Source organism: Podarcis vaucheri (assembly GCF_965113315.1).
Source record: "Podarcis vaucheri genome assembly, chromosome: 10".
In the NCBI taxonomy this organism is placed as follows: domain Eukaryota; kingdom Metazoa; phylum Chordata; class Lepidosauria; order Squamata; family Lacertidae; genus Podarcis; species Podarcis vaucheri.
This window is the reverse complement of record NC_138748.1, coordinates 60519667-60547256: the sequence shown is the minus strand read 5'-3', so window position 1 is coordinate 60547256 and position 27590 is coordinate 60519667. Positions and strand designations below refer to the sequence as shown.

General features: G+C 40.1%; 1 protein-coding gene across 24 annotated transcripts in view; it reads right to left on the bottom strand.

The window, feature by feature from the left end:
• PLEKHA5 (pleckstrin homology domain containing A5) overlaps positions 1-27590 on the bottom strand; it is a 174392-nt gene that overhangs the window by 42131 nt on the left and 104671 nt on the right. For 23 of the 24 annotated variants that reach the window (XR_014223667.1, XR_014223668.1, XM_082238763.1 and 20 more), the window contains 6 exons: positions 26808-26891; positions 24575-24695; positions 17818-17922; positions 12591-12663; positions 5736-5836; positions 4059-4174 (listed from right to left, as the gene is read on the bottom strand). Coding sequence is in view for 22 of the 24 variants with exons in the window: in XM_082238763.1 (XP_082094889.1) it covers positions 4059-4174; positions 5736-5836; positions 12591-12663; positions 17818-17922; positions 24575-24695; positions 26808-26891 (600 nt within the window). In the remaining 2 variants the exon portion in view is untranslated. Of the gene's footprint in view, positions 1-4058; positions 4222-4579; positions 5704-5735; positions 5837-12590; positions 12664-17817; positions 17923-24574; positions 24696-26807; positions 26892-27590 lie in introns of those variants that run through there. The other variant, XM_082238762.1, reaches the window with a different exon arrangement.

Here is a 27590-nt window from a genome sequence, read left to right as displayed (position 1 = left end):
AGCAATCCTAGACATTTACAGTCTTATACAGAATTCAAATTACCATTTCTTTTATACATCATATGGGCTTGATTCCTTTTAAAGCAACTCTTTTTACATCACAATACTGTCCTTTGTTCTTCATCTATCTGCCTACTCATGCCTAAAACATTGATATCATTCTTTCTCCATGAATGAGACTTGGGTCACAACCACAACTTTCCTGCAACTACAAATTACAGGAGGGGATCTGTAATGGAAAACAAGCTCTGAGTCATGGAAGGCTGTCTGCTCGTAGCCTTTTCATTGAGAAACCCCAGTTTCACCAGAAAAGGATTTCAAAACTATAGGTCTAAATTCTAGATTGCTGCAGCCTATTCCTTGCGGGACTTGCCCCCCTGTCATCATCTTTTCCTTAAACTGAATTTCAAAAGACATATGCTAAAATCATGTACCGTATTTTTCGCTCTATAACACGCACCTGACCATAACACGCACATCGTTTTTAGAGGAGGAAAACAAGGGAAAAAACATTCTGAATGAAACATTGGATGTATCATTTTTGTGCTTCATGCTGTGGCCACAGACATGTGATCTGATGGTGAATTAGGGCTGACCCAATGCAAAGATCCTGAGGATCCATGTGGATCCATGCTTTGTAACCACGTTTTTGCACCATTGCAGCCCCAAACAACAGTGGGTGCGTGATTTGGGGGGGGGGCAGGCTGTAGCCATGGACATGCTATGTTCTCTGGTGGTGAATTTGGGGGTGACCCAATGCAAAGATCCTGAGGATCCATGTGGATCCATGCTTTTTAACCACATTTTTGCACCGTTGCAGCCCCAGGCAACAGTGGGTGCGTGATTTGGGGGGGGGCAGGCTGTAGCCATGGACATGCTATGTTCTCTGGTGGTGAATTTGGGGGTGACCCAATGCAAAGATCCTGAGGATCCATGTGGATCCATGCTTTTTAACCACATTTTTGCACCGTTGCAGCCCCAGGCAACAGTGGGTGCGTGATTTGGGGGGGGGCAGGCTGTAGCCATGGACATGCTATGTTCTCTGGTGGTGAATTTGGGGGTGACCCAATGCAAAGATCCTGAGGATCCATGTGGATCCATGCTTTTTAACCACATTTTTGCACCATTGCAGCCCCAGGCAACAGTGGGTGCATGATTTTTGGGGGGCAGGCTGTAGCCATGGACATGCTATGTGCTCTGATGGTGAATTTGGGGTGACCCAGTGCAAAAATCCTGAGGATCCATGTGGATCCATGCTTTTTAACCACATTTTAAGTGGGGAGGGAAGGAAAAACACAGAAGGGCTAAGAATGCAGGAGTGGGGTATAACGGGAGGGAGGAAAGGAAGGCAAAAGTTTCCCCCACGCACCCACCCAAGCCAGCCAGCTCTCTCTCTCTCTCTCTCTCTCTCTCTCTCTCTCTCTCCCACCTGCATGTTTTCAGCAGCACCGGAGCACAGAGAGGAAGGAGCGACAGTCTGCTTTCCCCTCTGCTTGCCTGGAGGGGAGGGGCTTTCCCTGCTCTTTGTTCCGTTTGAGCAAACACAGCAACGAAACAGTGGAGGGTGGGCAGTAAGACCCTGAGGCAGAATGCAGGAAAGCAACCACTTCCTCTTTTCAGGTTTCCCTTCTCCGTGAAGCGCGATTTGATTTTTGCCTAATTTTTCGGCTCCAGGGACCACACATTCGCTCAATAACACGCACAGACATTTCCCCTTCCTTTTTAGGAGAAAAAATCTGCGTGTTATAGAGAGAAAAATACGGTATTTTCTGCTGTTATGCTTATGTCATTCTGATGCTTCCTTCAAAGCCTGAATTCCTAGCATGCATTACACTCCCCCTGTCCTCCACTGACGTTATGTCCCTTTATTCTTTATTCCATTCTTAATGGAATAAAGTTTTAGGATACAGTCAATCTGGGAAAGCAGTGAGATTTCAATAATAATACAACTTGCTGGTAGAAGATAGTGTTTGATAGTTTACTTGCATATGACGCAAAAAATACCAAAAATTATAGGCAGTGAATTTGGGATATCATTTATTGATATTTCAGCACAACATTGAAAGTTGTTGTAGGAAAGCTTAATTTAACTGATAAAGGAAAAGCAACAGTGTTTTGGAAAATGCCAGTGCATTCTTACGAGTGACCTAAATTAGGGAAATAATCAAAGTTGTAACCACATGGGAGCTTGTTCCATCGTTTGAGTGACAAGTTTAAATGGGCTTTTGCTTATTTAAAACAGTTAGGATTAATTATTCTCAATAGACCCCTCAGGACATTATTAAACCTGAGTCTACTTATAACAGAAAAAACTCCACCAGACCTCGATCTGTGAGACTACTTACAATTAAGTCTCTAAGGCCAAATAGCTTCAATAACATGTGTATTATATATATTCATTGCTACTGAGCAGAGATCTAGAAAATATATTATATTGCTAAAGATGCACAGAAAGATAAGAATAAGAGGAGAACCTTGCTAGTTCAGGCTAAAGGCCTTCTTCTAGAGCCCAGCCCACAATGGACAGCCAGATGCCCATGGGAAGCCCACAAGCAGGATCTGAGTGCAACAACACTTTCTGTACACAGCGACTGGTATTCAGAAGAATACTGCCAATGGCAGTGGAGGCAGAACATACTAGCCATTATGGCTAGTAGTCACTGGTAGCCTTGTCCTCCAAGAACCTGTCTAATCCCCCTTAAAACTGTCCAGGTTGGTGGCCATCACTACATCTTGGAGGGGCAAATTCCATGTGCTGTGTGAAGTACTTTCTTTTATTTGTCCTGAATCTTCTAATATGCAGCTTCACTGGATGTCCCCAAGTTTTACTACTATGAGCGAGAGAGAAACCTTTCCACTTTCTCCAGACAGAATCAGAAAAGCAAGAGGTCATACATGACACATTTCCTATGAAATGTTGTTTCACCAGCAAATGTTCAGGCTGTTATTTTTTGGCATGAAAAAAGGGAATAGAAAAAGAGGCAAGTTGCAGCTTCCCTCCTCCCCAAGCACCATTTTCAGTTATGGCTCATTCAAGATGGCTCCAAATAAGTGTAGTCAGCAGAATGTAACCCAATTTTCAGTATGTTCTAATTCTAACATGGGAAGAACTACCTATTTCAACTATTAAAAATGCAGTACACTAAGCCTACAATTTACGTGAAGATTACGCTTCAGGGATTGCGCCGAAATCCAAAATCATGAAAAGTCAAAACACATTGGGTTCAATGGTAGGTGGGATTGCTTAAGGCATTTTCTCCAGAACTATTAACTATTTTTAATTTATTGTTTGAATTTTTTGAATGGGGTAGGTTAAAGGTTTCAACTATCTGGTCCAGCACATTTCTAACTCCACAGGCTCTTGTCCTCAAGCCATGGAGGACTTCAGCCCATAGAAACCTTTATATTTATAATTAAAAGTCTTGTTTTTACAAGCTAAAATCATGTGAGCAATGCAATGGATGAGGTATAATGTACTACAATAGTCATGGGAAGTTACCCCATCATTAACTCTTTATCAGCTTATTGTAAAGCGTTAATGCTACATAAAATCATTCTATAATACAGTACTATGGGTCATTCAAATCAGCTTATCACCTCTTACAATTCATCATCTCATTATTGACACAATGGAGTCAAACTCTAACTATGTAAGCCACAAATTGTGCTGTTCAGTTGGATGTACACTTGTCTGCTTCCCCAGCTCCAGTAAATACTTTTGAACAAGTGCTGCCTGCTCATACAAGTCTCTTGAAAAGCACTGGACCTTGATCGAGATGGAGGGAAAAGCCCATTGTTCCAAGTATGGCTTGCTAGGAAGTTTTCAAAAGCTGGAGATGTAGTAACACACCCCTAAACATGACCTTGAAGGTTGACATAGGGGAGTCATCTTTTAACTGAAAAATGTAATTCTAAAATGTTGATGCCTGACAAAGCAATTAAGTATCTATCAGAATTAGCATGACTCATTTGTCGAGACATAGCTACACAAGACAGAAAGATAAAAGTCTGGTAGTATAAACTAACACAGATGCTACAGCACTGTCAACCTGTGTTACCTTTTCACAGGCTCTGTCTGTACAAGAGCTGCATCTATCATGGCTTTCATCCATAATTCCATTTCCTTCCCTGTATCTGTGCAGAAATAATAGGTCCTCATGTTTGGATGAGCTGCCTGATTGGAAATGACATGGTCATTGTGGTGGGGGAAGGTACGATAGTCTGTAAGGGAGCGAGAAGAAAACAAATAGAAGAATATTAGTGGTTTCCTTAATAAGTAATTCATTGGTTTTAAGATTTATTCAGGCTGCCTCTAGAAACTCATCACACGGTAACTAATACAATGTTATTCAACATCATGCTCATCTTTTGCGGCAATTATACTAGGGGAAAAACATATCAGAATTAAATTTGTACGCCTTGTTGTTTCACTGTGCACCTGCTGCGCTTCCAAGTGATTTCTACGAATTACAGAATAAAAATTCACTGTTGGCATCTGAGAAGCACAGATTATAGAAATATATTAGCTCAGATGCTTGGGAGTCAGGACAAAATAGCAGGTTCTAAATTATGTACTCACCCATTAAAACATGCAGTGCAGTTTAGTGTACTCATCATCAACAGGAGCCCAAAGAAGTTCAAATCCAAGAAACAAAATGTAAAGTTAGGCGAGTTTGTTTAACAGAAGAGCAGCTACAATTCATCCAGCATACATTAAATAAAATAAACCTTGTAAAAATGAAATTAGTGTTCAAGGGCACAACTTAAAGCTGCTATTAATTACTTTGGTCTTGTCCAAGTTGGCAAGTAACTAGCAAATGCTCACAGAACTATAGATTACAAGCAAAATCTTTTAAGCAGCCCTTCTACAAAAATAGAGGCACAGGGGGCAAGTAGTAAACTATGCCTAGGAAGGCAGATTAGACTTCATATAGTGAGAAGATGGCCCATGAGTTTCATTCGCACCTGGTGTCACTTGTATGCCCAATTGTTCCATGGAGACTCAAAAAGCTCCCAGAGAGCAGAGAAAGGAAGATATCAATGAATGGGATGCTAAGGCAGTGAGATAACTGAATTCCATTGAGACACGCCAACATGGCAGAGGATATAAGGTTGCCTGCAAACACATACATTTCTCCAGGGAATGAGGGGACTTCTAGTACTGTTAAGGCTACAACCATCCAGTTTCAGGTGGGTTACAAAGAAATCCAAAAGAAGGTAGAAACAGAGGGTGAACAAACCTTCTCTAAAAGGGTAACACAAGGATGGGAAGAAGTGTGTGCACATATTTAGGGCTTCAAGTGATAGATTTCAATACTGACAAAAATGACCCAGTACAACTTCTAGATCGTGGAGGTTGCTGATGGAAGAAGCTGCAAAAATGTGATTATGTGTAGGCATCATCTTGAGACACAAAATTGACTGAACTGCTCATTTCCCACACCATCAAAGAGTACACCTAAACTAAAGAAGCAGGATCTTTGAAACAAAAAGCTGTAAAATATGCAGTCACATTGGAGGAGCCACTAATGTTGATAACACTAAATAGTGAAATTTACTGCCTTTACAAATGATGGTTTGTTCTTGTAGCTCTCTAGAGAATAAATTATGGTATTGGGGTAGTCTTCAATCTGTGTCAGCTTTTGCCTAACCTGAAATCAACAGTGAATGTGTTCACAATCATGGTTTCTTGATCACCTGCACACCACAGACCAAAGGATAAATAATATTCTTACCTTAAAAGCATATTTGCGATTGATGTGATCTTCAGAAGAAAGCATAGATATCTGAAAGCTGGGAAGAAGTATGCTCCCCAATATCCCCTCTTCTTTTTCATCTAGGAATAACATACAAATGGTTGACTAAGCTAGCAAACTGCTGCTGCACTGTATTCTAGAACACTGAAACAGACATTTGCACTTAAAACTTTTTCCAGGTGCTTAAAATTATTGTGGAGGAAATTCAGGGCAAATTCAGCGACTCCACCATTTTAGAACAATAAGCTTCCAAATTTCATAACAGGTCTTTAGGGAGCCAAAGACCATGCCTTTGGACCCCAAGGAGCAAAACTAGCCCATGAGAAAACAATGGCTGAGAACTTGCTGGAAGTCCACTTTATGAAGGATGAGGGAGGGAGGCCCAGCCCATCATTGTCTATTCCCTCCTCAAGATTTGTTGCCTGCTAGGATTCTTGACTGAATGTTGAACACACAGACAGCATTTGTGCAAACAGAAATAGCCTTCAGGAGTTGGAAGAGCTCATCTAAACTGTATCATGTAGTTCAGTCGGTAAAAACTGAAGCGAATCCTTGGCAATCAGCAAGGAATACCACTGCAAGCATCTAATCCTCTGCCATCTCTGCAGTGCCCTCTGCATTCATTCATCCATCCCTCACCAAATGTCAGCAGGGAGCATCTCAGATCAACAGTCTTTGTGAGCTTAGACTGCCCATGGTTCTCTTCTTACAAATGCTGGGTGAAGTATCTCAGCAGACTGGAACAGTGTTGTGAATCCCCCCACCACTCATCAACAGAAATACTTCACTAAACAAATATTATGAAGGATTCAATTGTCTCCTGAATAGCTGCATTAAATCTGGATATTACAGTTAATCACTGGAATGGAGAAAAGGGTTTTAATCTTGCTTTTAACTCTACCTCAAAGCACTATGAAGTGTGGAGTAGCTAATGATGCCTCTTCAATAGAGAAGCTGTTTAATACATGAAGGCGAACACACAAATTTGCAGTTCATGCGCCTGCCAATGCCCCCTGTGTGAGTGCGGCAATCACAATGAATGCCTGGCCCAAAACAAAAGCTATCACGTACAACAGCAGAATGCTAAGTATTCAAGCCATGTTTCTTACGGCTGTCTTTAATGGTAACATTGAAGGAAAATGACACTATTTTTCCAAAGTGAGCGTGCAGCCTGCAAGGCAGGCTAGACTAAAAGGACCATGCTATTAATGCCTAAACATAAATCTTCTGCAATACAGAAAGTACAAGCCATTCTTGACCAAATACACTTTTGGGTGAAAAGTTTCTAATATATGAGGGCATTTCGGTATGCTAGTACCCATGACAGAAAATGTAACTGTACAAGTATTGTATGAAATTCAGCAGAATGAAATTCACAGTATCATACGGTTTGGTCATCTTAACTTTCATGCTCAAAGGCCACAGCAAGTTTTAATATATCTGGATCTAAGTAATATCTAAAAGTACTATATTAATTGCCATGCTCTTAAAGGCATCTATACAAATAGATGCTCTAGAGTGTGCTATATTTACTCATGTATAGTCTTATCTTTATTATAGTATTATGGTCATCATTTGAGACTACAAACAACTCCCAATTTACGTGGGGGGTTACCTTCCAAGGGACCATGTGTTTAAGTGAAATCACATATATTTGAAACACCTCTGAAAAAGCCTGTAAACACCCAGTTCTGCCTCCACCCCTGCCCACCCCCTACTCTGCCCCTTTGTGTGATGCTTTTGGGTCACTTCCAGGTTCGGCATGGTCACACACATATCTGACACATCTAAAATGGTCGCTGCCTGCATGTACAGTCCACCAGATCTATGCAAGACCTGTGGAAACCAATCAAATCCATGTAGACACAATGCTTAGTAGAAATACTAGTTTCGCTGGAGAAAAGAAAGGCAAACCAACCACTACTGACTGGTTCACAGCATCAACCTCGGAACACAACTGGCAGTGGTGGAACCAAGGTTGGGAATGGTGAAACGAGAGAGAAGAAACTGACGGGAGTATATCCAAAATTAAGGAATATCTGTGACAAGAAGCCCAGTGCAGGTGCAATTGTGGCTTCCTGAAAACAATGGTTCCCAAATCAAGATCCAGCTTTGTGGCTCAGTGCTTTCTTCCCAAAGCATAAGTTCTATGTTTTATATACAGCCCCCTCCTGCTGTTGGTCTATGACATGGCCTGGCTCTACCCACAGCCAGACAATAAATAGATGGTGACTCCATTCAAAGTGTACTGTAGCAAGAGGCCAGTGATTGCTCTCTATTACCCACACTGAGGCAAGCTTTGAGACTTTTCTCTACTAAGGGGAAAACTCTTTAAAAGAATTGGATCCCCCTATTCCGTCAGAAAACCTCTTACCAATCTATACCACAGATAAAACTGCCTAATTTTAAGTGAATTATGGGCAGGTATTATTTCTAGTAGATATGTACACAACCACTTTTATACTGAATTTATTTACTGTACCAACATTGTATTATAAATTCCCTTTAGATGAGTTTTTGTCCACAGATTTCTTTGCCTCCTGCATCTATTTTTATTTTCACATAGAAAATAAAAAGGAAACAATAAATAAAAGAAGACTCTTTTATCCTAGGCCTTCAATTAGAATGCTTATTCAATTAGAATGCTCTGTTGCTTGCAACAAAGGTGAAATTGGTCTTTTATCCTCCAGCAAAAGCAATAAAAAGGATGCTGAAAAACAGAATTTTTATAATACCAGAATAGCAAGCCTCTGCCAGGGATAGAAAAACAGTTTGTAACTTACGAAACATAAATAAATGAAGGCTCTGTGTGTTTGGAGTGGGTTTGCTTAAAATGCTGGTGCAGAATAGAGTGGAGATCTGCACATCTCTCTGGCACAGTATGTATGGGATATGCGATCCAGTCCAACCTAGAATAGTATGTTGTAGTTGAAAGCATGAACTACAGGCTAGGAAACCTGGGTTCAAATCTTAGCTCAACTACAAACTTCCAAAGTGGCCTCAGTCAAGTCAGGATCCCTCAAAATCCCGTCCTCCATCTATAACATGGAGTTAAGAACACTGGACTAGTTTACTGGATCATTATAAGGATTACTGAGTAAGTGTGATTTGAGCAATTGGGGGAAATGCTATTTAAGTATAAATTTATTTTAAGTTTTATAGATTGCCTCTCTGTCATTACAACTATAACAAGTCCAATTACAGTTAAACTGCAACACTACTCAAGTGATGGTAGCAGCTCTAAACATATTACCGGTATGTTATTCTACTGTAGCTAAATCTAAGTATATGAAACTGAAATAATTGCCAAAAAAAAATTGTACTGAAGGTGTCAGAGGACTAATAAATTTATTATGACATATACATCTGCGGACCACAGTCCAACTTATCGGATGCAACATCTGGTGAAGATTGCCTATTCTTCTCCTGTTTAATTGCCTCAATTTCCTCTTTTTTCCTCCCTTGTTCCTCTCTCCTTAGATCGCAAACTCTCTGGGGTAGGGACTTGTATTCTCATGATATTATATTAATGCCAAACAATAACAAGTGCTGTTTTAAAAGTACAAATGAGCCCAAGCTTCCACTTCTGATGCTTTAGAACTGCTGCAGAAGAAAATGCACTGGGCAAGACGGATGAAGGACAAAGTGGTTTCAGGTGACAGGAAGAAAAAAAAAGGACAGCAACTTGGACCTGTCATGTGTTTTAAAGTTTCCCAAGGACCAAGCTGAAGGAAAGCAAGATCAATCAGAGAAAATACCAGCCCAAAGTGACAGGAAAGAGCATAGTTGCTCTCCGCGCACGTTCTGCTTCAGGGATCCACACCCTCCAAATCAGAAAAGATGGGAGGAAACCAAATTAGAGAACCACATTCTCCCCCTCCAAACTGATTTGGAGAGGTCCAAATCAGAAATACAGTGGTACCTCTGGATGCGAACGGGATCCGTTCTGGAGCCCCATTAGCATCCTGAAGTGAACGTAAGACGTGACTGATCGTCTGCGAGTCACGTTTCGCCGCTTCCATGTGTGACGTCATTTTGAGCATCTGCGCATGTGCGAGCGGTGAAACCTGGAAGTAACGCACTCCGTTACTTCCGGGTCGCTGTGGAGCGCAACCCGAAAATATTTAAGCTGAAGCGTATTCATCCCGAGGTATGACTGTAGAGAACTCTGTGTGAACCTACACAACCTTTATCAAATGGTATTATAAGCATACATATTAAGTATAAGCTAAGTTTTTTTAAAAAAACAAAACAAAACAAAACTTAGCATTCAAACATGAATAGGTGAGGGTTAATATGTCTGATGTGTTCTCATAACCATTACTAATGCTTGCAAATGATTACTAGAACATCTGGTTATCTAACTCCATCTGCTTCAATTGCTTCCCAGAGGATGGGTATATAAATAGCTCTGGTTTATTTATTCATGCAATCTAAGCAGATCAGTTTTTATATTTCTTATCTAGCCTAAAACCAATAATTTAATCAAGTGGAAAATACTGAAGAGAATTAGCAACACAGATAAGAAAAACTTTTGTACTAGGCTATGGTTAATATTCTCGATGTGCACAATGGGATATTTCTCAAAAAAGCCAAAATGGTTGCCCTGAATGAAGAAGTTGCATACTTGTGTGAAGAAAGCTAAGCTGATTTTTCTTCTAAGCAGGAAAACCCACCAACAATCTGGCCACCTACCTAATTATAGTACAATTTTAGCTCAACCAAAGTCTCCATGTCTAAAATTACAGTATTACAGTTACACTAATTTTGACTCAGCAGTGGCTTGTTTTTTTCAACAACCTATAATCTTTATTTTTAAAAGGAAAAATCCACACAATGATTCTGAATTCATTAAGTTGTTACTGCATGAGAACTTTGGTGCTTAAAATCACCCTAAATGTATAATGGTCATTTTGCAGAGGGATTAACTCAATTTCAAATGATTTTTTTAAGTTTTACAGATTGCTGTTATGATATTGCAAAATCTTGATTCCCACCTCATTTCAATATCATGAATTGTGTATTAATTTCTTGATTTCATCAATGGATGCTCTGAATTTCATCACCCAAACTCAAAAGTTTAACCCTTCCTGATATTTTCCCCTTACTACCTCTCATACAATGAACAGCCAATATTCAATTACTGCTGGTTTGGCCTTACTTAAACAACCCCTTCCATCTCAGATTGACAGACTGCCATTTTGACTTGAGGCTGGGCTTGATAGTTGTTTCAAGACACGTAATACATATAGACCACAGATATACAGAACATAGAATCATAGAGTTGGAAGAGACCACAAGGGCCATCGAGTCCAACCCCCTGCCAAGCAGGAAACACCATCAGAGCACTCCTGACATATGGTTGTTAAGCCTCTGCTTAAAGACCTCCAAAGTAGGGGACTCCACCACACTCCTTGGCAGCAAATTCCACTGTCGAACAGCTCTTACTGTCAGGAAGTTCTTCCTAATGTTTAGGTGGAATCTTCTTTCTTGTAGTTTGAATCCATTGCTCCGTGTCCGCTTCTCTGGAGCAGCAGAAAACAACCTTTCTCCCTCCTCTATGTGACATCCTTTTATATATTTGAACATGGCTATCATATCACCCCTTAACCTCCTCTTCTCCAGGCTAAACATGCCCAGCTCCAACATGAACATGGCGTTTTGCACATCTTAAGCATAAACAATGTAAAATATATTTTTAGAAGTTTGTCCTGGGGCAAGTTGAAGAATTTTAGAGTATTATGCTGAAAAAAGTTAGATAATAAAGGACAAAGTTACTAAGAGCTTAACTTATATTAAATGTTTCAAATGTTATATTTACTTTTGAAGCCCACCATGATCTTTGCCAAACTATCCAGTCTAGTCACAGTTTACTGGATCTACAGGCCATAAACATCAAATGCAGTGCAGAGTTATCAAGACAACAAACAGATTGCTATTCTGAATGTTTTTAGTTTATAATTATTATGAGAATCAGCTGGAAGGAGAGTGGTTATCCCTCAGTAATGCATATTTAATGTATAATGGACTGAAACAGCAAACATTAATCCTATAAATACTTTCAGCTCATGAAAGACTTTCATGTAGCCATTGGTGGTGAACAAGGTACATGCACACTTTTCATTCCAAAGGCAGGGGAAGAATAGTTCTAGTCAGAACAAGAGTAGGGGATCTGTGACTCTAGAAAAGTTGTTGGAATGGCTAGTGGCCAGGATGGTAGAAGCTGTAGCTAACACCTGGAGGACTGCAGGTTCCCCATCCCTGGTTTACAATGTCAACAAGTTACATGGGGGGGGGAATGCTTTAAAAAGAGTTGCCCTGGGTCGCTTGTAGTTAAGCTTCTTGTAAACCTGCTTCTTCACATCACCCCACCCCTCACTAGCTACACAAAAAGCACTTAGAACTGCCTTATTGCATGGAACTAGTGAATTAAGAGGAATAGGAGGGTTCTCTGGGCACAACAGTCAAGTGTGTGAACTTTACAAAATCCTAATTTTCTAAATTCTTGCAGATGCAAGAATTATTTTGTTTGCAAATGGGTGGAATAATAGGAAACAACATCAGACATAGCCTCTGGCAGTGCATCAGGTCAACAGAAAGAAAAGAAGTTACATTATTTACACTGCAATTCAGAGAGTTCCTTTACACAGTCTTGTCTTATGATGCAGTTCTCATCAAATAACCACACATGTTCTGTGGAGCACGTTTCGTTTAGGGTTAAATTAACCCTTTTAAGTTTATATCAGCAGGACAGTTTCAAAACCTTTATTTTAAAAGTTCAACATATGCCATCTTTGGAAGGCCTAGGTTAGCCTCTAACAATCAGAAACTTACCCCGATAATAGAAGAGGCACAGATCGGACAGAACAAACCATCGCTTCTTCCATAGCTTCATGCCAGTGCTATCCTGTATGAAATAAAACACACAATCCATAAGAATCAACAATTTAAAGGCTTCGATGACATTTAACAGACAATAGCACATTAAGGAAACTGGCAAAATAAGAGCCAGCAACCCCCTCTTGTGACGCTTGAGGTGGCACCTGCACTTGCTGTGAGCGAAATGCAGGCCCCTTCCTGACACCCTTTTGCTTTGGAGGGGGTCATGTAATGGGGAGTATGTGCTACCAATACAAGGTCTTCTTCAGAAGTTATATGGAATATATATACAGGTGTAAAAAGAAAAGTGCCACTGCTGCCTTGCCCTCCTCACCACAGGAGAATGTGGTGCCTGTCCTAGGTCAAAGGTTTAACTTGAGCTCAAGCTCACCAAGCCTCAGCTCTAAAAGCCAGAGTTCAGCACTGCAACTGTGAAGTCATTATACAGCGTTTGTGAGTGATTTCACTGGTTGACTGTAGCATTGTTATATCTGTGAGGAAGCCACTAAAGGTTCATCACCACAAATAGAACTCCTCATCAGATAGTGTCTAAATGCTATTGCCATGTTCAAAGGCAGCATACCTCTGAAGAACAAGTTGCATATGCTTGATAGAGAGTGATTTATCTCATAAATTAATTTCTCAAAATGTTAATTTTCTTATCTTTAGGATTTTATTTGGAAACATGCACTTCGCAGAGGATGCCTCTGAAAAACAGTTGCTGGAAACAATTGCATAAAATGACTTATTGCCCACATGGGCTTTCCAGATGCATCAGTCAGCCACTGTGTTTGGGATGCTTGGCTAGAGAGACCTTTGTCCTGATCCAGCAGGGCTCTTCTTTGTAATTTTCAGTAGAGGCACATTTATCTGAGAACAGCTGAGCAATGAGATCAAGTAATATACATGTTCGTGTAAACCAGCCCTGAGTAAGCAGAGAACAACTGTCCATTTCACCCAAGCAATTATAGCCAGTCACCAAGTGCCTGAAGAAGACTTCACAGATGGTGAGAGAGGTGGGCATCTCATCACTTACAAATCCTTCCTGGTTGCAAGGAGATGACACTGAGCAGCAAACTGAGTATCTAGAAACCCGACAGATTTAGAATGCTAGAAGCCCCAGCTCTTTCAAAAATGTGCACACTCTTAGTGGTACAGTGAAGAAGCAACTAGTGCCAAACCCACAAGCTCCTAATTTAACTTATGTGGAAGGTAGCTATAAAAGCTCTGTAGATGGATACTTCTGGAACTTCGGGGTGAGAGACTTTTGCTGAGTAAAGAGCACATCCTTTGCATGTGGAGGTTCACACATTCTCACTCTAACATCACTACTTAGGGATCTAACTTCAATACCTAGATCTTGGGAGAGCTGCTGACAGAACAGGCAGCACTGGGGTAGGTTCTGGCTTCAATTCCTACAATCTCGAAAAGGTTCATGTAGGTGGTGATGGGAGATTAACTCCGCCAGAGACCCCGGAGAACTGCTGCCACTGAGAGTAGCCAAAATTGGGATAGATGGGCTAACAGCCTGGCCAAATATAAGGCAGCTTCCTATGTCAATACTGGGCTAGATAAACCAATGGTTTGCTCCGTATAAGGCAGCTTCTTATGGACACAATATCAGCCTAGTCTACTTCAAAGGGTTGTTGTGGGGGAAAAATAGGAGGGGAGAGAAGAGAATAATGTATGCCAGCTTAAGCTCCTTGGAGGAAAGGCAGGATATAAAGAACAATAAAATGTGGGAAAGGAAAACACATTTCCCATAAAGTGTTTTTACTCTTTTTATCGGCCATACTGTTACTGTCAAGTAAATGCCTCCAGATACAAAAAACTTTATTCCTGAAGTAATTTTATTTGCTTTTATGTCTATAATCAATTTGCAATGTGTTTCACAGAATGAATGGCTACCGCTACCACAGCTGTGTGTGTGCATCCTCCGATAATAAAATTTAATAAATATGTTAATATCGGCCTAAAGAAGAAAAGGTTTTAGTGAATTTTAAATACTCTCCTGATGAATGGGCTTGAGATGATATTTAGGGGTGGCAGAATAATGAATGCCAAATCTTTGAATATTCTTAAAACAGAAAAGTGCAGTTGGTATACTATTTTGCTAAGATCTCTCATCAGATGTGTCCGTTTTCTTGTTCTCAAGTTATGCACCCCTAAGTAGAAAAGCAAGTATTTAGATGTTCCACTTTTACTTAGGAATTTTATGGATTTCTAACCCCAAATTCTACTCAAGGTTCCAGCTTCTCCTCTGACAATCTTCTTTCAAACAAATATGCTACTTTCCCAAGCATTTAATGACTACTAAACAAAAATAAAATGCCCCCACCGATGATTTCTTCTCTGTTCTGTCTTGTTTGTTTTGTTTTTAACTCACGTATTCCAAATGCATCTCTCAACGTATTTTAAGTACTGATGCAAATTTTGTACCTAAAAGTATTTGAAGCTGACAACAGTTTTAAAAATGCAGGTAGTCTATTTATTCAAAATAGATAGTCTTAAACACACACACACACACACACACACACACACACACACACACACAGCGAGAGAGAGAGCGCCAGATCACTAACATTGACTGGGTAAAGAGATAATATCTCAGTTGTATTGCAACAAATCCACTGGGTCCCTGTAAGCTTCCAAACTCAATTCAAAGTTCTCATCTTAACCTTTAAAACTCTGCATAGCTTAGAACTCAAATACCTGTTGGCCTGTCACTCTCATATCAATTTGCTTGTACTTCAGGAATGTTATCTGAATCTCTCTCTAGGCACCACTGTCATGTAGAGTGTGACAGCTGGTGACCAGAGAGAGAGAACCCTTTTAGGGTGGCTCCTGGGTTTTGGAATGCCCTCCTTGAGGAACCCCACCTGGCACCCTTGTTGCTGTCATTTAAATGCCAGGCAAACACCTGTCTGTTTTCTCAAGCTTTTAAGAACTCTTCATGTTAAGCTGCTTTCATAAATAAAATAAAAAGAATTAGGGCAGTTTTGATTTTATTATCTATTTGAACTGATGCTTTCGTTTGTTGTGCTAGCATGTAAGTCCCCTCCCTCTTTTTTACAGAATACATTTGTTTCTTATTACTTTGGCAGTATGAATAATGTTGAACAGGCAGAGTATAAATGCCGTTAATAAAATAACTAACTGTAGTACAAGTATATGACTATGCTATAGCATAGCTGCAGAACGTGGCATGGCTAGTTTGGTTCTACAGTATTTTGGCAGATTATCCTTTCTTTAGTTGAAAGAAAGTGGTTTCCCCCCTGAATATTGAGAGGAAAGGTACTTCTAAGAGTTTGCTTGACCCCAGCTTCCATTGGATGGGAGAATGATGGAAGTTGTAGTCCAACAGAACCTGGAAGGTCATAGTTCCCCACCATAGCACTACAGCTTATTACTAGCTTTGCATATTAAAAGAGGCAAGCATGTTATCTTGCATATGCCGAAGTAATAGTTATATACCTGGGTTTGTAACTTTTATTGCGCGGAACGTGGTAACGTTCTCTCAAGGGCACTACAAATGGAAAACTAGTTTATATATCAGCATTTCCCATCCTGGGGTCTCCAGATGTTAGACTCATAGGATTGTAGAGTTGGAAGTGACCCTGAGGGTCATCTAGTCCAACCCCCTGCAAGGCAGGAATACTAAGTTAACCCATACGGAGATCAAACCTGCAACCTTGGCATTATCTGCACTACTCTCGAACCAACTGAGCTATCCAGGCTGACTTAGTTTTGCATGTGCAGGAGGCTTCTGGCATAGGGATTCAAAACATCTCATCCCCTGTACATGTCTGACACTTTATATTTTTTTTTTAAAAAAAATGTTTGACAGTGGGATTACCTTTTGTGGTGTAAACAGTGCTTCAAACCAGTTACAAGCAAAATATTTGGCTGTATCAAAAAGCCAAAGTACGGAAGCCAATTATCTTATTCCAGATGCTATAAGCTTTCTTCAGAGAAAAATAGGGTGCACATGCCATGTAAATCTCAAAGAGTTGTCTAATTTCTATTCCGTGACTAGCCGCCAATAAACTCCATACTCAATTACTTAGTTCATTAATACAAAAATAAAAGCAGAAGTTCTGCCCTGTGACAGCTGCTTAAAGGCTGTAGCTGGCATTATTGATTGTCATTTAATGAAACTCTTTCAGCAGCATCTAGTAACTTAAAAATGCAATCAAAGTAACAATGTTCCTGACTCCATGAACAGGTTTCATCAATAGACATCGCAAAATATAGAATGCCAATTGAGTTATACTACAAAGATGAAAGCTTGGGTAAAGCAAAAGTGTTAGGTGATTATTAGCAACATTTTAAAAATGGGTGAAATTGAAGTCCGTCACTTGATGACACCGCTCGAGTGTGAGCTAAACCTGTCACTACTGATCCCAGAACACTAGACAGAGGTAGGTTCCTATCACCCTGAAATCTGAGCCAGGGGCTTGAATAATAGGATAATTTAAGGAAGTTCGTGGGAGGTAATATCTACCTGTACTACTGAAAAGCCTCTCCACAATGGCCCCTTCAACAAAGCGGAATGAGGCACAGGTGGAGCATGTGTGTGGGGAGTTATTTCCTTACGTTGCCTTCACTTAGATTCTGAGCCCAGTTTGGGGCAACCCCCTCATCCTCCCCCCCCCGGCAACCCCTCATGTCCCACCCCACATTGTTCAATAAAACAACCAAGCCCTTAGAAGTTTTTTCAGGGACTACATGTGCCTGGAAAGCTCTGGGGAGAGAAGGAACTTTCTTTCCAGCCCCTCACATGCCCTGACAATTAGTTCCAGAGGGTTGAAGTATTCTTTGTCAGGGGGAGGAATAGAAACAATGTTTCTAAGAAAAGAAACACTGTGCAAACAGAACTCCACTTGCACAGCACTGGATACAACCCTGAAATTACTGCTGTGTCTCAAATGGAATATTCACTAATAGGGCCAGCAAACCCTTACAGCACTGTGGTTCACCATTTTCGTCAAGAAACTCAAAAAGGGAAATCACTAATTGGCAATTACAGGATTCTCTCGGGCATGCCATTAGCAAATTTCCAGCATCATATATTGAGGAATATTAAAAGTGTGTATTGGAAGAGGTTATCACCCATAATTACAAACACATCACTTCAGATAAAGTTGTTATTATTTATATCATGCTCAGGAAGGAATAATACCTGCTTATAAAGCCAGCCTCGTCGAACAACAGGTGCATTGGGGTTCCTTTTTATTGAATTTGACCTCTTCCCAAAATTATGAACTTTCTTTGAAGAGCGTGATGTCTAAAAAATAAATTTAAAAGGATTAGAAAATGCAACGCCAATATCTTTTACATTGAATAAATACACATGCATGGCTATCCTCAGAGACATAGTTGCTCCTCATCATGTGATCCCCTCAGGACTTGTTAAGAAACAGCTTTATTCTGTTAGTTGGGTAAATAAGTAACTGCCTTGTAGGTTTTGCTGGTTTAGGCATTTCTTGAAGTTTTCTACAGAGGGAAAGAAACAAATCCCAGGACAGATCAGGATCAAAACATTTAAATTGGGACTTAATAGGATATTACATAAACATAGCACTACTTTTTAAAAGGGCCAAAACATTAAATGCAGTACAGATTCTAGGAAGAGAACTAAAAATAGAGAAGACAGACCTCAGCAGAAAATCAAAACAGGTTGGGGTGGGTTAAAATCACAAAGAGATTTGAGTTTCCACTTGACTGATTCTGTGTTGCAATTCACACAAATACAATAGACCAGCTCCATGGCTTCTATAATCTTCTATAAACTTGACATCTTTCCGCAGGGCCTGCAAGACAGAGCTGTTCCACCAGGCCTTTGGCCAGGGCTCAGCCTGACCCCCTCCTTTGGCAATCCTCACAGAACTCTAGCCCAATGGTTGCCATTAATCTGATTTGAACTGATTTTATAATGAAATGATTTTAGAATGTTGTATCATTTTACTGTTGTTAGCTGCTCTGAGCCCGGCTTCGGCTGGGGAGGGCGGGATATTATTATTATTATTATTATTATTATTATTATTATTATTATTATTAGTGGAGTAGGCAGGTTGGGTGCATATGTTACAAATTGAAGATATCAATGGTCATGTCACTCTTTTGCTCAGCTCTTGACAAATTGGGAATCTAATACGGAGAAGATTATCTGCTAAATCAACTTCCACAAGTTGCACACCACAGAAACCAGAATTAATAAGCGATTAAGTCTGTTTCACTCTGGTATTTTCCTGATAGCTGTTTTTGCAGGTCTTTGAGACTGAAGGAGCAAAGGTGAACTGGGATGAAGTAGCATGAACCAGCAGGCCCACACTTAGAAAAGATGAATAAGGAAATATTCAATCTCTCTCAAGTTGCCCTTGAGTAGCAAAGAACGGTTTACATCGTGTACTGTCAGCTACACCACTGATACAATGAATGCAACTTATTAGATGTTTGCTAGTGAAAGTACTATCCAGGGAATGTCTGGAAAGCACGGTCCATTGGCAAGGAGACAACAATTTATAAAGAGGTTTCAAAAAACACTAGTGAAGGCAATTCAAAGCAGGGAAGGAAATGAATCCCTCTCCCAGCACCTTTTAACTGGCAATGTACATCAGAGGAAATCTAATATAAAACTAGAGGGTTAAAAATACACTTTAATCATGATACCTTACTTTCAAAAGTGTGAAATAAGCATTTTTGTGAGAGATTGGTTAAGACCTATATTAGATTCATGTGAAACCAAAGCAACTGAACAAAGCTCACTTTGTTCAGATCCTCCCCCCTTCCATTCCTGGATAAACAGTGGGAATGAGTTTTGGGATCACTCCTTTTAGGTTTCTTCTCGCACTGCAAAAAGTGAAACCTTAATGGGCTGAAATAACTTCAGCATCTCCTATTTGGCTGTTCACATGTTTTCACAGTGAGAGGAGTGGGTTGGAGGGAGCATACCTGAGGTCTGCTACTGTTCTCTTTGTGGATACTATTCTAGGTGCAATAGAACTGAAATATGTGAATAGCGCCAAAGAAGCAGAAACAACTTTTTTAACACATTCTTAGATAAATACTACAACTTGCAAAACTTCAGGAAAAGTTAGAGACACTGGTTAAAACTTCAGCAAAACCATTGAAGAAAATGCTTAACAGTTATATTGCACATTCCAGAACCTATTAATACCCTGACATGAATTAAATGCCAACGTTTGACCCACTCTGTAACCTCAGCTCTTTGTATTGTGTATTCTCATAACTCTACTAGAAGACTATGCTCACTTCTGTACAATCAAGCTCCATTAATTTTTATAACTATTGCATATATTTCTGTGACATACAGTCCATTAGAGAGCTGATTAGTGATCAATGTCTCGCAGAATGTCTCAAAGTAAAAGTGTTGTGACTGAACAAGCCTGCTCATTAAGCAGGAAAGGGTACAAGAGCAGTGGTGACACCCCACTGTTTTTCTAATCTACCAGAGGATGCTAAGCCTTAAGGAATAAATAATAAATGGAATATGACAATAAAACATCTGTTGGGGACTTGGGATATAAACTTGGTCACTTTTGTACAAGGAACAACATGGAACTCAAAGTGAATCTTTACAGTCACACACATTTTACCCACAACTGTGAATATGCATTACGGTAACTGAATCAGTGCACTGATGATTTTCTTCCGATTCTAGCTAACAGAACCATTCAAGGAACTCAAATACTCAGTGGTATCAAGTAAATCCTAGAACCCATATACAACAAGAGGTGTGCACTTTTATAGTGCGAAGCAGAATAGACCTTGTTTTCCAACTAGTGCCTTACTTACTTAAAGATAATGGACATGCACAATACTAGATCATAGAATTGTGGAGCTGGAAGGGACCACAAGGGTCAACTAGTCTGACCCCCTGCAATGCAGGAATCCTTTGTCCAGCATGGGGCTCGAACCCACAATCCTGAGATTAAGAGTCTCATGCTCTATCAACTGAGTTACATAAAACTGCAAATGTACTGCTTAGTGTTTAAAGTAGACTTGACTGTCAGCAGTCTTTCCCTTCGTGTACTAAACTGTTTTAAGCACTTTCTCAGAAGATGGTTTTCTGAAATGTGAACTAACATAGTGAAGGGTTTCTGAATCTGCAAACAATTATGTGGTTGCAGAGGAAGGATTTTCCATGGCTTTGAACCTCCTCATTGGAGGTTATATGAAACCAGTAGCAATACTTAAAAAATGCCCCCAATCTGCCAACGATTTCTGAAGGCATGCTCACATTTTTTTCACCATATTCCCCCAATGCTTCTTTTGTTTTAGACCTTGGTACATCAGGAATGGATGGACATTCATCTAGGAAGTAGTTAAAGCAAAGCTTGCAATAAAATATGGGGCAAACAAACCTCTTTGTTACATTGTTGGAAACTTGGCAACAAGTTTCATAAAGTTATGTCTGGGGCTTCCCTGGACAAGATTTTCTTCTCCCAGATTTCTGGGAGAGTTCCATTATATCAGGCATAGGCAAACATGGCCCTCCAGATGTTTTGAGACTACAATTCCCAAAACATCTGGAGGGCTGAGTTTGCCCATGCCTGCATTATATCCTGTACTCTTTACAGTATAGGCAAGTGTTCAGTACCATCACACTGGAATGAATTAATATGCATTCCAGAAACAAGAGCTTCACCAATTTGTGACCAAAAAATACTTCTAAAAAAAAATTTAGAAAGATGGAAGGTGAATAAAGAAAGCTGCCTCTTTTTTATGTTTTAAAAATGAAATTATATATAGATATGACTTGTCAAGTTTGAAATGTGTCAGGTCATTTTTGAGAGAAAATACATTTGGGTATTTTCTCGTTGATTTTCTTCTGTTGAAGTAAAAAAGAACTGTTTCCTAAGCTGGGGTCTCTGCACTGAGAAAGCCAGTGAAAGGAGGCTAGGTTTTTGGATCCTTGCTCCCACCCCTACCCAGTCATACACAGCCTCTTCTTAGGGGGGCTGGGGACTGTGATGATCAGGCTCTGTTTTGTTGTACAAACTTTACAAGGCACTGTATACCTGGTGCTGCGAACCAGGAGGGTTATCCAACCATAGGTGCTTGTCTTTAGTCTAGGGTTGCCATATTTCAAAAAGTCAAAATCCAGACACAAAAGCTGTCGAGCTTTTCAGGGGGGGGGGATGCACGCGTACAAAGTAGCTGGGCAATTTTTTCTTTCTTTCTTTTTTGAAACAGTACAAGCCCCTCTCTCCAGCACTGCTACTCTGGGAGCCTTTTGGCTGAAGTGAAGAGTACAAATGCTATAAACAAACAGATAAACAGACTTCAACGTGGATGAAGATCATGTAGAGAGGGCCCAGATCATATTCAGGGGCAGAGACTTGCTCCACATATCCACCTTCCATTGCTGCAAATGTATGAACTGGGGCACTGCAGATATAATCTAGAAAACACATCTTCTCCAAAGATCTAGATCTAAGTGTTTCCTACTCCTCCCAGAAACTACAAATCACCTCTTCTAGTCTTGTTGTGTTTCATATGAACACACTCTTCCACAGTGGTCATAATAATTTCACTGGGTATCATCCTTGTAAGTCATGCTGATTAATACAACAGGGAGGATAATACAGCCAATACAGTACAAGTATACATTACAGCATGCCCCCTTTGTACTTTGTTTATTTAGTGCTGTTGCCTTCGCTCATCAAGAGGATGAGACGCTGACAAACTAATGAAAAAATATTCCCACTTGGTTGCACATTAGATGTCAGTTGCATTTTACGCCTGACCTACTTGACAGTGTGTTGCTGCTGTCATGAGTGCCAACATTCATGAAAGTAGGTAAGGTGAACACTAGTCTAACTTTCAACGGTGAGCAGCTGTATGGGGGGCAAGGTTTCAATTATAATCCATGCAGCTCTTTTTCAAACAGAAACAAGAAGTTCAGAGTTCAACCAGAACTTATCGTCAAGAATCAGAAACCCAAATCTTTAAGCATAGTACCTGTGGTCACCAGGGTTTGCCCAGTCGCAAGGGACAAGGTCCTATGTTGCACCCTTGAAACACAGTACAATGTCCATGACAAACTAAAGGGCTTAGAGGTGAGCAGAGTCCTGCTGGCTTTCTCTATGTTGCCTGTTGCATTTCAAAAATCCCAATTGCCCACTGGATGCGTGGAAGGAGCAGAAATCACCAAGAGCGGAGGTCAGCTGTCCCACTCTGCAGCTCCGTCTGACAACTTGCCATGACAGGGTGGCAGCGTGTGAGCACAATTGTTGAATCTGTTTGGTTAGCAGCTCTGCAGAACTGAAATGTATTTTAAACCTCATCCACTGAAGAACAGCCATAATATGTTTTGCTTTACTACTTTGTTAAACTCAGAATTCAAGAAAAAGCAGCACAATAACTTATTTTGATGGGCAGTCATAGGAAGAATACAGCTTTATGGAGTTTCATGAGACACACACTGGAGATAAAAATACTATTATTTTTCCCCCTCAACTGTGAATGGAACACACACTTTTCTTTACAAGAGTTAGGAAGTGGGTCTTAACAAGAGCATTGAACCTTCTAAACTCCATCTCCCCACCACATAGCTGATACAGTTTCAAATGAACTAAGCCCATCTAATCAATCAGTTGTGGCAGAACATTTCAAAGCAAAAGATGGCTACAGGATAGCAGTGAACTTGAGGCACATTAATGATCTCCAAGGAGAAATCACAATCCTTCGTTTCTCTTCATTCTGTATTACCACCAGCAGCAACTGGAAATATGATATAAAAGCAAGCAGCCACGCAGGCTCTGGCTATTTACAGAAGCAGAAGAGGAAACAGAGCTTGACCTCATGCTGCAATCTAAAGTATAGGGACGCTTCTGTGAGGCACTCATTTGTGTCAAACTATCATCTGGGAACAATTAACACACTAGAAAAAGATGCATGTGTTGAGTGGCCCAGCAGCACAAGTGCTTTTTCTGTGAGCTAAATGAAAGTATCAATCATTCTCATGTGGACACTTTCAGCCATGAAAGTGACTCTCCCATCACATTAAATTGTAATATGAGGGAATAAGCTGCCAAAGACAGAGAATGCCCAGATGTCAACATTAAAATCCGGACACAAAAAAGCTCTAATCCTGCACTGTAGGTGGTATAAAATCCAAATGAGCTAGAGAACAAAATTTCTCACCCAGTGCATCACCTGGAGATGCATATACAATTATTTTGTTTTTATAACTCCAGGCTGTGAATGCCACTCACACAAATGAAGTGCCAGAGGCCCCTGCCATGAAGGCATTACAGTCAAAAATTCAACAAAGAGGAAACATAGGAAGTAGATATGGTTATCTCAGACATACATATTTAAATGTGTATGGAGTGTTAGGGGAGGGGTAGTACCTCTGATAAGGGGCATTTCATGCTCCTTCTGAGGTAGCCTATACATCTTTGGTCCCCACCCTGCACTCAGCTATCACCTGTGACTCCTAGAAGCTGTCGGCAAGCAACAGCAGCCACATGTTCGGAATGGCTTCAACTGGCTGGTTAAACCAGGTGAGGGTAGCCAATGGGTCCCAAACCCTCTGTGAATTACGGACTGCACCTGCGTGCAAAAACAGGCTTTGGCAGACTGAGTGGACAAAACCAAGAATTGGTTCAACGGTCAAGAAGGTTGTTTCTGCACTTGCTGTAGAGGGAAGTGAGGGGCAGATGGAGCTAGTCAACCTGGGAAGGTATCTCATCTAAGAGATGGAAAACTGATGTTTTCAGACATTTTTTATTTCAAATTAAAATCACAGGTCCAAGTGCCTTGAAAGCATACAAACAAGCTTTGGATATTTCTAGAAATGAGTTGATTGTCTCGAAATGTATATGTAATTGTTTCTCTGTGCCATGCTTTACCAACTAGCTGAATAATTGTAGACTAATAAATAATATATATTGGATGTAGTAACTTACTCTGCCCAGAGGACTCATTGGATGTGCAGCATAATCCGATGTCAAATTATAGTGTGCAGCTTCACCTATCATGTTTACTTGCCGGTCTTTCTTTTCTTCAGATGACATAGTTGCTGCAGTCCTGAAAATAGAATATGCAACAAGACTAGAGCCTGCTGTGTATGTAGACTGCTATTAAAAAAGCATCTGTAGCTGTCCTTTCGTAAAGGGTATATATGCTATTCATACAATTTCCCAGATGCTGCAGCAGAATTGTGCAATTTTTAAAAGAAAAAACTATGTTGTTAAATTATGCTTTATCGATTCTCAATAGATCAATCTCTATAAATAGAACAACTGCAATCTAGACAATTTGTTTACATACATGCATGACATTATCCCTAAGGTATAGTGAAGCTTTTGGTTTCTTTTCCAGAGGATCTCCTGCCTTTCTTTCTCCTACTTCCAGCACTACCTTCTCATGCCTGCATGAGTACTGGAAAAGAACGAAAGGGCTTGGATGAATTTGGTATGCACATTCTCCTGGATACACAAACCTGTATTAACAGAATGACTGACCACTTTTGTAACTCAGCTGCATACAAATGCTTAGAAAATCTATGCAAAATGAAGTTACAGGTTGATTCTCTGTAGCTGTAAGCCTTTGCAATGGATGAGTTCAGGTATGCCTAGAGCAATCAAGAGCTTGGCAAGACTTCCATTCCTCCTGCATTATTTGAGAGTCCAATCTCTATCCCTCAAGTATTGCTCCAGGCAGACAAGTATATTATTGATACTGCTAGAACTACAACTAAACTTAATTACTCTGCTCTTTTTAAAGATCTGAATTTCTTGAATGACAGCAAAATCACCAGACACAAAGGAAATGCTGGTAGTCAAAAGAAGGAGAGAGAAGTCAAGAGGATAGCAGGGAAATATTGGTAAGCCAAATGAATCTAGGAGGAGCAGGGTTGAGAAGCTATGCAAGGAAAAGCAGAAGTCAGGCCAAGAGAGCAAAGCTGAAGTCTGATCTGTGAATATGCTGAACAGTAGACAGTAGAGCTTCAAAACAAGCTTCAAACAGTTTGGACTAGGGAAAACAGCAAACTGATTGTGTACTAAGCCATCCACAAAATGAACAGAGAGGATGAACTGGTGAAAAGTATGTGGTCTTGTGATATTGGGGGGGGGGGGATTAAATAATGAGGATGCTCTTTGTAATCACCTTCCACAACCCAGGAGAATAACAGTATCTTGATTGTGTTGGAAGCGTCAGTAACTTAGTACTGGATCTTAAGTTTTCCAGCCATTATGGCCTGTTTGGTTTTAAATAAATGCACCATTTATGGCACTGATTGCTATAACATGGCAACAGTGGTGATGACACTCATTCAGGCTTCATTTTAGTGAACAATGAATGACGACCAAATGGAGTGGGGTGGGAGAATCAAATAGAACAGCAGCAATGTCTCATTGGCCAATAGTTAAGTAAGGAGTGGGGGATCTCAAGATGTTGCTGAAATACAACTCCTGCCAGCCCCCGCAAACAGGACCAATGACCAGAGCTTATGAGACTTGTAGTTCAGCAACATCTGGAGGGTCAAAGGCTCCCTACTCAGTGCAGTATAGTACAGCATAGTGATCTCACCAAAACTGATTCACCCTCTCGGTAAGCAAACAGAATGGTTCTAAACATGCCTGTACCCAAAAAGGAAAGGCACAATGGAGTAGTTTCAAACTTAAAAAGCTTAAATTCTAAACTTTTTGCCCAGGCCTTGGTTCTTTTTAAAAAATTATCTACTGAACATGTAATTAACAACAAAAACATGCTAATCCTACAACCTGATTTAAAATGCAAGAAGCAGAAATATACAGAAAACATTCAACAATTAAAATAAGTCAACTTAAAACATTAATTTAATAGAAATGTATCTTGTGCCTAGTATAATTTTTTTACCCAACTGTTATGATGTGCACATATGCATGTCTGTGGACCACTTCCTAAAAGCAGGGAAAGCAAGGAAATATTCAGTCTTTCTTTTGCTATGAGGTCATGACATTGTGGACATTATGTAATATATAAGACAGACTGACATACATAAGGGCATTCTTGGCTACTTGGAATGTTTGAAAAATAACATGCAGTCATCTGGCCAGTCAATTGACAATATTTGACTGGTCAACTGACTGGCAGGTCCACACTAATGTGAATAACTGTTAAATTCTGTATTCATTGAGCAAAACAATCACTTACTGTTCATTCACAACAAAAATGCAGTTGTCCTGCGATGGCTGCCCTGTGACTGGATGCTTGCAAGTCACTTTTCGTTCATTGTGACTGTGGGGAGACAAAGTAGAGGAAATATATAAGCACATTACTCTTTTCTAAGCACAACTGCAAAATTCCGAGACAGCAGGCAGGCAGATTCATTATGGCATTAATTAGTGCATACGTGCAGCTTCTCACAGTGATACAGTAACAACAACTGATGATACTTGAGGCAGGATATTTTTATTTTTAAACTCAAGCGTTTGGCAATCCTTTAGAGCTTAGCATAGAACATTTGTGGTAAGCATTCCCTCTCTATCCACATTAAGCCTGGATATAGTTAGAGGTTTATTTTTTTAAGGTTGCAGGCTAATGTTTTAACCCATGAATGAATATAACCAGTGTGAGCAGTGGCTATCAACACAAGTTTTGATGGACTACATGCTGGGCTACATGAAAAGTAAAGGCAGATCTTAGGGGGAGGGCAGATATCATTACTGAATTAAGGGGGGGGGATCTTGAAAGAAGAATTCAAAGTCAGTTGGTTTGCCACAGACTGATCAAGTTGATCATATTCCTCATCAATACATCCCCTATTCAGATTTGTATGGCAGAAGCCAGTTCCTGTTTATATACATACATACTTAGAGGAGAAAAGAATATATGCATGCATTAAATGTGTGTGTGCCAGCAAGCAAAAAACAAAAATATTTGTAATAAAGAAGCGCAGAAACCCGGATATCACTGGTAGAGCTGGCAGAGCACAGT